This window comes from Lactuca serriola, chromosome 5 (assembly GCF_051521515.1).
Source record: "Lactuca serriola cultivar US96UC23 chromosome 5, Lser_US96UC23_V15, whole genome shotgun sequence".
Classification (NCBI taxonomy): Eukaryota; Viridiplantae; Streptophyta; class Magnoliopsida; order Asterales; family Asteraceae; genus Lactuca; species Lactuca serriola.
In genome coordinates this window covers 322,455,072-322,467,248 of record NC_136412.1, presented here as the reverse complement: position 1 = coordinate 322,467,248, position 12,177 = coordinate 322,455,072, and the positions used below count along the sequence as shown (strand labels likewise).

General features: G+C 32.3%; 1 protein-coding gene across 1 annotated transcript; it reads left to right on the top strand.

Annotated features, from left to right (window-relative positions):
• Positions 1-5,283: 5,283 nt before the first annotated feature.
• SIP2 (seed imbibition 2) lies at positions 5,284-11,358 on the top strand. The gene is made up of 13 exons (XM_079003380.1): positions 5,284-5,490; positions 7,765-7,981; positions 8,066-8,298; positions 8,402-8,492; positions 8,617-8,665; positions 8,771-8,862; positions 8,992-9,099; positions 9,184-9,853; positions 9,936-10,003; positions 10,088-10,222; positions 10,399-10,616; positions 10,738-10,826; positions 10,926-11,358. The coding sequence occupies exons 2-13, from the start codon at positions 7,791-7,793 to the stop codon at positions 11,265-11,267; spliced, it is 2,286 nt and encodes a 761-aa protein (XP_078859506.1). The 5' UTR covers positions 5,284-5,490; positions 7,765-7,790; the 3' UTR covers positions 11,268-11,358.
• The last annotated feature ends 819 nt before the right edge of the window (positions 11,359-12,177 follow it).

Genomic DNA, 12,177 nt, shown 5'->3' with positions numbered 1-12,177 from the left:
TTTTTGTTATAGAAAAAGGTCCATGAGTGTAACTCTTTCGTATGTTGGCAGGTTTGCTCTTTATACAAAATAAATTACAAAAATTGTCTCTATAATTTATAGAAAATGTCATTATGCATATTTTTCATAGAATCGGTTAATGTATTTTAAAAATTAGAAAATAGGTACCAACATAATGCATAATTTATAGATTATGACTTTTGCAAAGTGGATGTAATATCACCATAGTTGGTGTTTATATTAAATACAGGGCATTTTACAAACAAAAAAGACATTTACGTTAGTTGTGGGTGAATAACTAGGGGTTTTCGAAATCAGATATCAGAAATTTCGCTTACGGATTCGAATGCCAAAATCGGATATCCGAAAATTTTAGATTTTTGTCCAAAATTAAAATCAATTCTATTATAGAAGGCAATGTAATAGTTATGAATAAATATGTCATATTTAAACAGTACACCTAATGTCCTAAGTGGTATATTTTGTGTTAACTAAACTCTAAAGTCTAAACTAACTTTTTCAATTTACGATATGATACGTGAGTTGCGACTTGGGACAATTTGTTTTTTTATGTGTAGAAAAATATGATGCTTCTCATTCATTTTATCTTTAAATTATAGTAGTTATATTTCTAGGTAATATAATATATCAAAACTAAAGACAAAATCATATGCGAGTGCTTCCATTTTTCATTTCTGTCACTACATTCGAGAATTCAAAGGCTTATGTGTTGTAAAGATGTTTAATTAAGTATATTATGAATATATTGTAGTTAATATGTATATGGGGTTAAAACAACAAATAAGTATAAAAACAAAATCATAAGTTTTGGATTTTGGATATCTGAAATATCTGAAATTTTACAAAACTACTATCCGTATCCGAATCCGAAAAACCGGATATCCGAAAATTCGGATAATTTGAGATCGGATTTTCGGATCGAATCTTTGGATACGAATATTTTGAACGCCCCTACGAATAAGTGTCTATGGGGGAGACACATGTTCTTAAGGGGTGTTTGACTTATTTTTTGAGAGACCAAAAGGACTTTTAGAAAAAGATAGACGAGAAAAAATATTTGGTAAAAACATTTTAAAAACTACTTTTGGGATTTTGATATCTAACTTTTTGAAAAAGTAGGAATCCTAACTTTTTGTAACTTTTCCCAAACGTACTTTTAGCCTTTCAAAAAATAAGCCACACACCCCCTTATTCTTCCCCTTTTGATTTTGCTTGCGGGTCTCTTTTCCTGGTCCAAAAACCCACACTAGAATATGATCCAACTTTGAACCAACTCGCCCACCCTGCCATATTTCATTTCCTACGGTTTTATTCATTTTTTTTTAAAATTTTTATTACGTTCACAATACTAATTTTTTTTAAAGTTAACCTCATTTCTTAATATTTCTTTGGATTGGGTCTCCATCCTATTTTTTTCTACAGCGTTTGGCATAGTTTTCTTTTTTTTTTTTTTTTTTTTTTTTTTTTTTACATCAACCTAAACTTTTATTTTATTTTCTTTTACAAATTTTGCTCCATCCTACTTTTCCTTTTTTACATTTTTGGTGGAACTTATTATTATTATTATTATTATTATTATTATTATTATTAAAATTCGATTCGATTTCTTTTCCTTAATTTTCCCAACTTTTATTAAATAGTTTTTTATATGTATTTTACAACTTTTTGTATATAAAATATATTTTTTCTAATTTATATTATATTTTTTACAACTCTAATCATACTCTAAATTATATTATATATTGTATATACTAGATTATGACCCGCGTATAACGCGGGGACATAAAAAAATACATATAAATGCAAAATTAATCTTAATAACTAATCAATGTTTTCAAAAAAATTATTAATTTACAAGGATAGATGTTTTATTTGTAAAATTATAATGATTAGTTAAAATTAATATATACATTGGAATATCTTATCGACATTCTGTACGTGTAGATATTTGATATAACATAAGTGTACAATAGTTAATTTAAACTAATCATGCAAAATGTTTCCAAGATACGAACGTTGTTTAAAAATTGTATTCTTAACCATATATATGTGCTAATATTGATTCTTGTAATTGTGATTTACATAGTATAGACAACATCAACACCAATTTTTTTGTTAATTTTGCTAAGTGTTTTTTTTTCATTTAATAGTACTTATTATATGTGCTATTTTGCTCTAAAACCTGAAAGAAAATTCTAATTAAATAATGACTATAAACAATAAGTACTTAAAATTTACATCAAGAGACATTCAAACGATAAGTAATTGCAACACTTGAAAAGGCTTTAGCATCATGAGCTAAATTGTCGGATAGAAACTATAAAAAATAGTCAAAATGTTGAAAAAAAAACTAAAAATTAACATTTTTAGCATTCTTTAGAAGATAAGATACATATAATGGATAACAATAGTATAGAGTGGGTACCTTCTTTGCCAACTTTCTACATAGCGTTAGCAATAAATTCACCGATCTCCCTTTCACTATACATATACACACTTCTTTGAGCTTTTTTTGTTCATAGACGATAATCGAATGATCGTTTATTGTTTATATAATCTCACTGTCATGAAATATGGATGCAAAACATATGTTTCTTCCATACATCATGCTAATTAAATCTACAAATTTGATTCGTATAGAAAGAATGAAAGAAGCATCCTGGTTTTCAAATATTGTTATTTTCCACGTTTAATAAACATTTGAATGTAAACACATTAATATATTCTGGTTAGGAAGGATAGAGTCATGGTAAAATTGGGAGGTAACATTGGTACCTCCAAGACACCACTCTAGCTTGAATGGGTTAGGAGGAATAGGTTGTTTATGTAGCTTCATTAACATGTTTCATCCTATCTATCTATCTATCTATCTATCTATCTATCTATCTCTATCTCTCTCCTCTTGTACCATGTGTCTTAAAACTTATACCTTAGTTTTTTTGAATTTTTTAAAATTGAGTGGGTTGAAAAAAATAAGGTTTTCATGTGTTGTGGGTTGGAAAAGATGGAAGAGAGAGGAGAGGGAAAAGCTGATATGATAGTTGTTCATGAATGATGGTTTCCATATTGATAGGTAATCGTAAAAGCCAGATAATATAGTGAGTAATTCCGTTCCAGAGACATGTTTGTGAGCATGGAATGGAACATAATGAAAATTTAATACGATTTTTTATGTTATATATTGCAATTTAAATTATAAAGATAATCTTTCACATATATATGTTTAGTTATTATTATGTAATTTAAAAAGGTTTATATTGCAACTTTTATACTAATGTTTTATCTTATTGCTGAGAAAACCTAGATACTCACAATATTCCCAACCCTATTTTCAAGAGTGTAGGGTATAACCATTTATCCTTGAGAAAGTAAACTCAATAAGAAGATTCAAACCGCTTAAACAAAATAATAAGGTTGTGCAAGGTTCTTATTATACTTCTCAGCATGCCCAGACAACGCAAGTACTTGCATAGCATCAAGTTCACAACTAAAACATATTCCAAAAACACAAAACGAAAATTAGCAATCTGAGTTCTATGTATCTCTCCTTTGAAAAAACAGAATAATATGTAATAGATAAATTAGAATACAATTTTTCACAAAAAAAACCCTACTAAGTAACCAAAAGTAATCAACTATAAACATTTTCCAATAAGGTTTATCGAGGTAATATATTTACATGGTATACTAAAACGTTGTATTTTCTTTGCTATTGAGTCTAAAAGATGTTTTATAATATTAAAAAGGGATCGATGAATAACTCTTTTCTGAGAGCCCTATTTGTGTTTTTATAAAAATATGTTTTTTTACAATAAATCAAAACAAATATCACTACTGGGTTTTGCTGAGTTGTAGGATATGTGGATCACTCATTCATATAAGGGTTTGAATTTCATCTCTAAATGCAGGAAGAGATAAAATGGGTAAAGCATTATAGACATTGACTCGGATATATCTTCCATTCACGATTTCGTAAGCCACAAAAAAATCATTGACTAAACACAAATTCAAAAAACGTAAAAATAAAAAATAAAATTGACATATACAAATTTACTACCTAGTGGACATATCTTCCAAATCGAAACAATGGATGAGAGGTAGTGGTGCTATTGTATCCATCTTTTTGCTCTCAGATACCTATAACTTAAATAATCAAAATCAACAATACATATCATAAGAAGAAAAATCGAAGCAAATTTAGAAAACATAACCATTATCGATCTAAACTTAAATCGAAAGGTTTTATAGATTGGAACTTCATAGTTGAAATAGAAACATAATCTAAAACTTAACTAAAATCGATCTAAACTACGATCAAATTAAAGTAGAATCCAAATAAAATTTATCTTTATATCATTCCTAATTCTTCCATGATGATCGAACACAAGATTAATCCATACAGATCGAAGCCAACAAGTACTCTATTTCTTCTTTCCCTTATTTTCTTCTCCAGTACAAAACTTAGGTTAGATAGAATTTTGTAAAGAAATGAGGAAAAAGTGTAGGAATACTGGTAATAAGGGGTGCGGTGGGGTATTTTTTTTATTTTATTTTTGGTGAGATTAAATTGTCATTAATAAAATTCATAATTTAATTCATTTTATTTTTGGTGAGATTTAATTGTCATTAATACAATTCCTAATTTAATTAATTTTACTTTTGATGAGATTTAATTGTTATTAATAAATTTCCTAATTTAAAACGTAATATATGTTTTATAAATTTGGTGGACAAAAATAAAATGATGATAAAAATGATGTCAGCAAATAATCTAATAGTAGAAAATATATGATTGAAATGCAATCAATGGCTCTGATTTCTTCAGTTTAGAATTAAAGGTTTTCTTTTAATAATATTTAGAGATTATATAGACAAAAATCTCGCCCGCATGAAATTTTCCTATGCAGCAACAAACGGGTATGCATCTCCTAATTTAATACATTTCTATTCAATCTCAATTATCCCATCTTCTACATTTCCTTCCGTAACCCGTAAGACAAAAGAAATAATTATATAATAACAGATATCATGTTCATGTTCATGTTCATCTCCTAAAAGTTACAACTTGTTAGACCGGTTCACATGCTTATCATCCCAAAATATCCATTCTAGGGAAAGAAAAAGAAACCAGGGTAAAATTGTTGTTATCTAATCAGCCAACTTGCTTCTGACACGTGTCATGATCTCGTTCGAAGATATAGCCGACTTGTTCGACTGTTAATCGCTTCACAGGTATATAAACCCCTCCCCCGCCCTCTTTCTATTTCAAGTTCAAACTTGTTCCATTTTGAAATCAATAAACCGGTTTTCTGCTGAGCATTTCTCGTTGCTTCTCCTCCCGAATTTCTCTTGGAAGCTCGCATTTTCATATCTGGAGTGCTCTTCTTCCGAGCTGATCGGTTGAGAATCGAAAGCGGAGGGCTTCGTTGTAATCGAAGAGATTAATTCGAGAAGCGACTGCGGAATCAGGTATTGTTCATTTTGACAGAAAGCTGAGTTGTTATGTTGACAATTACGATTTCATTAGGAGCTTAAATGATTTTCTAGATCTTGTAATGGTTTTCTGTGGAACTCATTTGGCTCGTAGTGCTTGATGATTTGATTTAGGTTTGTTTATGTCTGTTTTTGTGCAAAATGTTTAGGATAATTATCGTGCATTTGAAGTTTTGAACTTTCTTACCCTTTTTAAGCTGGATTGTCTTCTTTATTATTAATAATATTATTGTTATTATTATTATTATTATTATTCAGAACTATGTGACGCTATCGACCCTCTGTGCCAATTTTTTGTGTTTCTTATTATTTCCAAAAAAAGGAAAAAATCAGAAGGAAAAGACAGGATTAATATTATTGTTTTTTTCCTGTTTACGTCTTTTTTTTTGGTTATCCTTTTTGTGGACGCAACCATGAATATATTGACAATTCCTGCTACTTCATCTTTATTTAATAAAAAATCATGTTCCAAAATCTTTTAAATTATTTTCAAAAATTAAAAAAAAAATTGTTTTTATGTATTGTAATATATTATATAAAGTTCCCTTATATAATTTATCAATTTTAAGTATAAGTCATATTTTTCTAAAATAACATTACTTGACATTACTATTTAAATAAATAAAAATAATAATATATTATGTGACCTGGCTGGTTTTAAATCTTAGATATTTTATATTGTTTTTACTATTAAAATACTACAAAAACTTAATGAAATTTTAATAATTATTTACAAGAATGGCGTAGTTTGAAAAATATTTACAAAAAGGTTGTAAAAATATATTCCACGTCATATATATATATTTTTATATTAAAAAAAAAAATCTTAAATAGGATGACCCACATCTATCCCTCTTCTTCTCCCTTCCTATTCTACTCGCCGTTTTTTGTCCGCCGGAGCTAAAGATCAACCATCTTTATCCTTGCTGTTAAAGATCTGTTTGCACAATGAGTCTTCATCTTTGTCTCCATTTCAACCTTCCTATTTCTTCAATTATTAAGTTGTCGGCTACACCACCCCTGCCCTCTGTCCCGTCGGCGGTGGTTCTCTCCCACCTATCCTCTTTCACTGGTCAGTTGTTCTTTTATATGCATATGTAACACTCCCAGTCTCCTTCACCCCATTTGCGACCTGGCTTTCTTTTGTATCAAGAAGCACAAAAAACTCAAAGATTTGTTGGCATTTTAGGAGATACACAACTATTTTGTAATCACCCATTTGTGATTTGGTTTTCATTTTTGATCAAGAAGTAGAAAAAATCGAAGATTGGAGAGCAATTCATATCAGGCGATGTTTTTTACGATTTCTGCGTACACAAATGCTATAACCGAACCATGTGCATTTTATCGGAAATTTAGTCAATTTAGAACATCAGTATCGGAAAATTTCCCAGTTCACATAAGCATAGATTCATGGAAGGTTTCCAATCACAGATTTATTCTCTCAAACTTTTATCACTATTTCAAACGAAAGGATTTGTGGTCAGTCTTGCCAGTTTCTTTGAAAACTTCCCAAAAGCTAGATCTATTTTGTGCTATTTGGAGGAAGAACGAGACAGCGTGAAAGGTCGGTGAAGGAGAACCTTCGAGTTCCGATTGGAAGAACAGATGGGGGAGATGGTGGTATATTGGGAATTTGGGGTCATCAAAAAGCTAATTACCTGTGTTTCAGTAATTAAATTTAAAAGCACAAGAGATTAGTAAATATTTTTAAAAAACACAATTACCCAGTACAAAACTCCAAAAAGGATAGGTAAGCAATAATTATGGTAAGTTTTTAGAACATACACAATGCATAGTTCAATGGGAGAGTTGAATGAGCTGGCATGCCTAATTGGCATGGATTAAACTCCAGTATTGTGGGATTCCGTGTTGGCATTTAATGGATATGAAGTTCAATGATCGAACTTTTCAATGGGAAAAAAGAAACTAACTATTGAATATATATTCCATTGAACTCTATTAAAGATCAATGCATTGTAGGAAAATTAATATAGTATTGTATAGTGAGTAAAATGATGATGTGTCAATCCATTAAACTATAATAAGTTAAATTCATTGCGGATGCCCTTAGGGTGATTAAAATTTAAAACTAGTTAACATATTTTCGTCTTATTTTAATCTAAAACGTTAAAGAGATTGTAAGCACTTGATTATAATATTTTTTTTGTTTGGTTGTTTCCCACTTTCCCTTTCTTCTTCTCAGCATTAATTTTCTTTTTTAATGGTCATTGTTCATTGTATCTGTAGTTTCTCCTCAGACACCGTTTGTAAAGATGACAATTACACCAAAGATCTCCATTGATGATGCAAACCTTGTAGTCCATGGGAAAACCATACTTAAAAACGTACCAGAAAACATCGTGCTGACCCCAGGAACAGGGTCAGGACTTGTAACAGGTGCATTCATTGGTGCAACATCTTCAAATACCAAAAGTCTCCATGTGTTTCCTGTTGGAGTCCTAGAGTAAGTTCCATATCCTGTTCATCATTTAATCATCACGCATTTCCAAGATTTCAATCTTAAACAATTTTGTTTGATTTGTATCAGGGATCTTCGGTTTATGTGTTGTTTCCGTTTCAAGCTATGGTGGATGACTCAGCGAATGGGAACATGTGGGAAAGATATTCCTCTAGAGACTCAATTTATGCTTGTTGAGAGCAAAGACAACAATGACAATAGTCCCACAATCTATACCGTATTCCTTCCTCTTTTGGAAGGCCAGTTCAGAGCTGTTCTTCAAGGGAATGATAAGAATGAACTAGAGATTTGCCTCGAGAGTGGTTAGTATATTAACTGTGTGGGCCAGAGCCAACTCAGGGGTTGCAGGAATAATATAATAATCTTTTTACAGAAACTAATTGTTGTTTTGTGCTTTTTACTCAGGGGATCATGCAGTTGAAACCAATCAAGGGCTCAGCCTTGTTTACATGAATGCTGGAACAAACCCTTTTGAGGTCATCACACAGGCTTTAAAGTAAGTGGACTTGCCAAATGCCAACTTGGTTGTCTAACTTTTTGTTGTTACTATATTACTATGGTCTTTGTAACTTAAAAAGGCCTATTGCCTGACTTCGAATTTAAATCTGATTGTGGAACAGGGCAGTTGAGAACCATATGCAAACATTTCATCATCGGGAGAAGAAAAAGGTAAAAAAAAACATCCCTCCATGTAAAATCTCAAGAATGTCATGAGAATCGTATCTTATTTACTCATTTGTCTGACTTTTGTTGGTTGATATAAATCTACAACAGTTACCCGAATTTATCGACTGGTTTGGTTGGTGCACATGGGATGCTTTCTACACCGATGTCACTGCAGAGGGCGTTGAAGAAGGCCTCAAAAGGTAATTTAAAAATCTAACTTCAATCCGAAATACTTATACCATTTCTAGAAACAAATTGTTGGGAAAATGGCCTCAAAGATTCAACAAAGAGATATTAAGCGAATGAAGTTTTGATGGTTTCTATTGTAGTTTATCATCAGGAGGGACTCCACCCCGCTTCCTCATCATAGACGATGGTTGGCAGCAAATTGGTAACGAAAACAAGGACCCCAACATGGTTGTCCAAGAAGGAGCACAGTAAGGAATATCTTTACGTTATTACTATAATAACTCTTCTTTCTTTTGTTAATTCTACTAAATTTTTTTCAATCAATTTCGCAGGTTTGCAAACAGACTTACCGGAATCAAAGAGAACGAGAAATTTCAAAAGAAGAAAGACGATCACCCCCCAGGCTTAAAGCACGTGGTAGACGAAGCAAAAGAACATCATAATGTCAAATACGTATACGTCTGGCATGCTTTAGCAGGCTACTGGGGTGGTGTAAATCCATCTGTAGCCGGAATGGAACATTACGACCCAACTCTGGCATACCCGATTCAGTCCCCGGGTGTCAAAGGAAACCAACCAGACATAGTCATGGACAGCCTTGCTGTCCATGGCTTGGGTCTAGTTCACCCTAGAAAAGTTTTCAACTTCTACAACGAACTTCATGCGTACCTTGCTTCATGTGGAGTTGATGGAGTTAAAGTTGATGTTCAAAACATAATTGAAACACTCGGGGCTGGATATGGTGGGAGAGTTTCCATTACTAGAAGTTATGTTCAGGCTCTTGAAGCTTCGATTGCAAAGAATTTTGAAGATAATGGATGTATTGCGTGTATGTGTCATAATACGGATGGGCTTTATAGTGCGAAACAAACCGCAATTATCAGAGCTTCGGATGATTTCTACCCTCATGACCCTGCGTCTCACACCATTCATATTTCTTCTGTCGCGTATAATACGTTGTTTCTTGGTGAATTTATGCAGCCTGATTGGGACATGTTCCATGTAAGCATTAATGACTCATGATGATAAGTTAAAAAACATGGTAAAAGGGAAATTTGTATCTAATTATGAATGAAACTTTCAGAGTCTTCATCCGGCTGCTGATTATCATGCTGCTGCTCGATCTATTGGTGGATGTGCCATCTACGTTAGGTATTTGTTTATGTTTCTATTTTCATTGATATTAATTTCATGAAAATGGAAAATCTGTAAACTAATTGGAATTAATTTTATTAGTGACAAGCCTGGAAACCACAACTTTGATCTGTTAAGGAAGTTGGTTCTCCCGGATGGATCCGTGCTTCGTGCTCAACTGCCTGGAAGACCCACACTTGACTGTCTTTTTGCTGATCCGGCTAGAGATGGAATCAGGTCTTCCTTGTTTATTACAAACATTTTACTATCATTTTTTCCTTTTTATTTTTTTTTTGAAAAATCTACACTGTTATAGCGATCGCATCCATATAAAAAGGCGATACTTACTGTGACAATCAAATAGATTTTTAAAGTACAATGTCTTAAAAAGAAAAGAAACGAAATTTATGCAGCCTGCTTAAGATTTGGAATGTGAATAAGTGCACGGGAGTGGTGGGTGTATTCAACTGCCAGGGTGCCGGTTGGTGCAAAATTGAGAAGAAAACCCGCATCCATGATGCATCTCCCGGCATTCTTACAGGGTCCGTGCAATCTACTGACGTGGATGCCCTAACTCAATTAGCAGGTCCGGATTGGCACGGGGAAACCATCGTCTATTGTCAAAGATCAGGTGCCTCACCCTTTCAAACTTCATATATCACCAAGAACATGACAGGACAAAACAGAACATAACATAACGGCCTTGTACTGTGTCTCTGGCACTGACACTGACACTGATATATGTATTGCAGGGGAGGTAATTCGGTTACCAAAAGGCGTCTCGTTGCCTGTGACACTCAAGGTTCTTGAATACGAATTATTCCATTTCTGTCCTCTAAAGGTTAGCCTCTTTTAATTCAACTTAAACCCAAGGACCTCATTATATGAAAAGAACAAAAGAAAACAAAGTGAACTGAACATGTTAAATCTATTTTAACAGGAAATATCAGAAAACATTTCAGTAGCACCTATCGGATTACTCGATATGTTCAATAGCAGTGGTGCGGTTGACGAATTTGAAGTCCATTTAGCTTCAGAATCTCGAGTGTTTAGCGACGGTTCTACTCCTTTAAGTGAAACGCGACCAGTGACAGCCACGGTGTCGCTAAAAGTGCGAGGATGTGGCCGATTCGGAGCCTACTCATCTCAACTCCCTCTCAGGTGCAGTGTGGATGGGTTGAACACCGAGTTCAGTTATGACAATGCAACTGGATTATTAACCTTTGTGATTCCTGTGCCTCAAGAGGAGATGTATAAGTGGTGTATCCAGATTGAAGTTTAGTGACCATTTATATGAGAAAGGGATTATTGTTATGATTGACTTTCTTGTAATAAAGGAGTTATTAGTTGAATACAGATGAAGGTTTCTGTTATATATTATTAATAATAATGTTATTCTTCAAGTGGTATATTCGATTTTTTTTTTCAGAATCCAATTAAACTATACTCTTCAGGGTGCTTTCTTTTTCTGAGGGAGTTTTTTCGAAGCCAAATTCTTAAAAAGTAAGTTCACCTAGATTTTATTTTACTGTATTGTCCTTGTTTGGGTTTATGTATTGATTTTGGATCCCTTTACTAATAACTTCTGTAATGAGGTGAAGTTCTTAACTACTACATACACAAGGTGTTTGATGAAAGTACCCAAAGAAGTCACGTTGTTATTGAGGTTCAAGAACGTTAGGTGGTTGCAATTTATGCAGTTGGTGTTTTTTTTTTTTATTTTTTTTATTTTTTATCGCATAGATATGGTTCTTCAAGTGGCAACCGAAAAGTTTATGGGAAGAATAGTTTGTCTATGGTGAATCAAGATACAAGCATTATTGAAATACCAAAGGGCAATTGTATAAATCGTAAGTTAAAGTGTGAAAATTTACAAAGGGAAATTACATAAACCATAAGTTTGTGAAAATTTACCTGTGGAAGAATAATATTTTTCTCACTCATTGATTATTTTGTCATTATCTGAAATTCCGTAGACATTATTTTTATGACTGACATTATATTCCATAACATCAAATCTGATAGCCAACTTTTTCTAAACGAAAACGTATAATTCATCGGGAAACAAATCCAATTTTAGAGGTTGTTTGAGATTTATCTCAAAACAGGGAAATAAATCCAATTTTAAAGGTTGTTTGGGATTTTTCTCAAAACAACTTAGGATAACGGATATAGTAAATTGTAAGAATGGT

Excerpts from the sequence above, each read along its gene's own strand:
- SIP2 (XM_079003380.1), top strand. The coding sequence starts at position 7,791 with ATGACAATTACACCAAAGATCTCCATTGATGATGCAAACCTTGTAGTC. Across the intron at positions 8,493-8,616 it reads GTCATCACACAGGCTTTAAA|GGCAGTTGAGAACCATATGC; the intron begins GTAAGTGGACTT and ends ATTGTGGAACAG. Across the intron at positions 10,827-10,925 it reads TCCATTTCTGTCCTCTAAAG|GAAATATCAGAAAACATTTC; the intron begins GTTAGCCTCTTT and ends CTATTTTAACAG.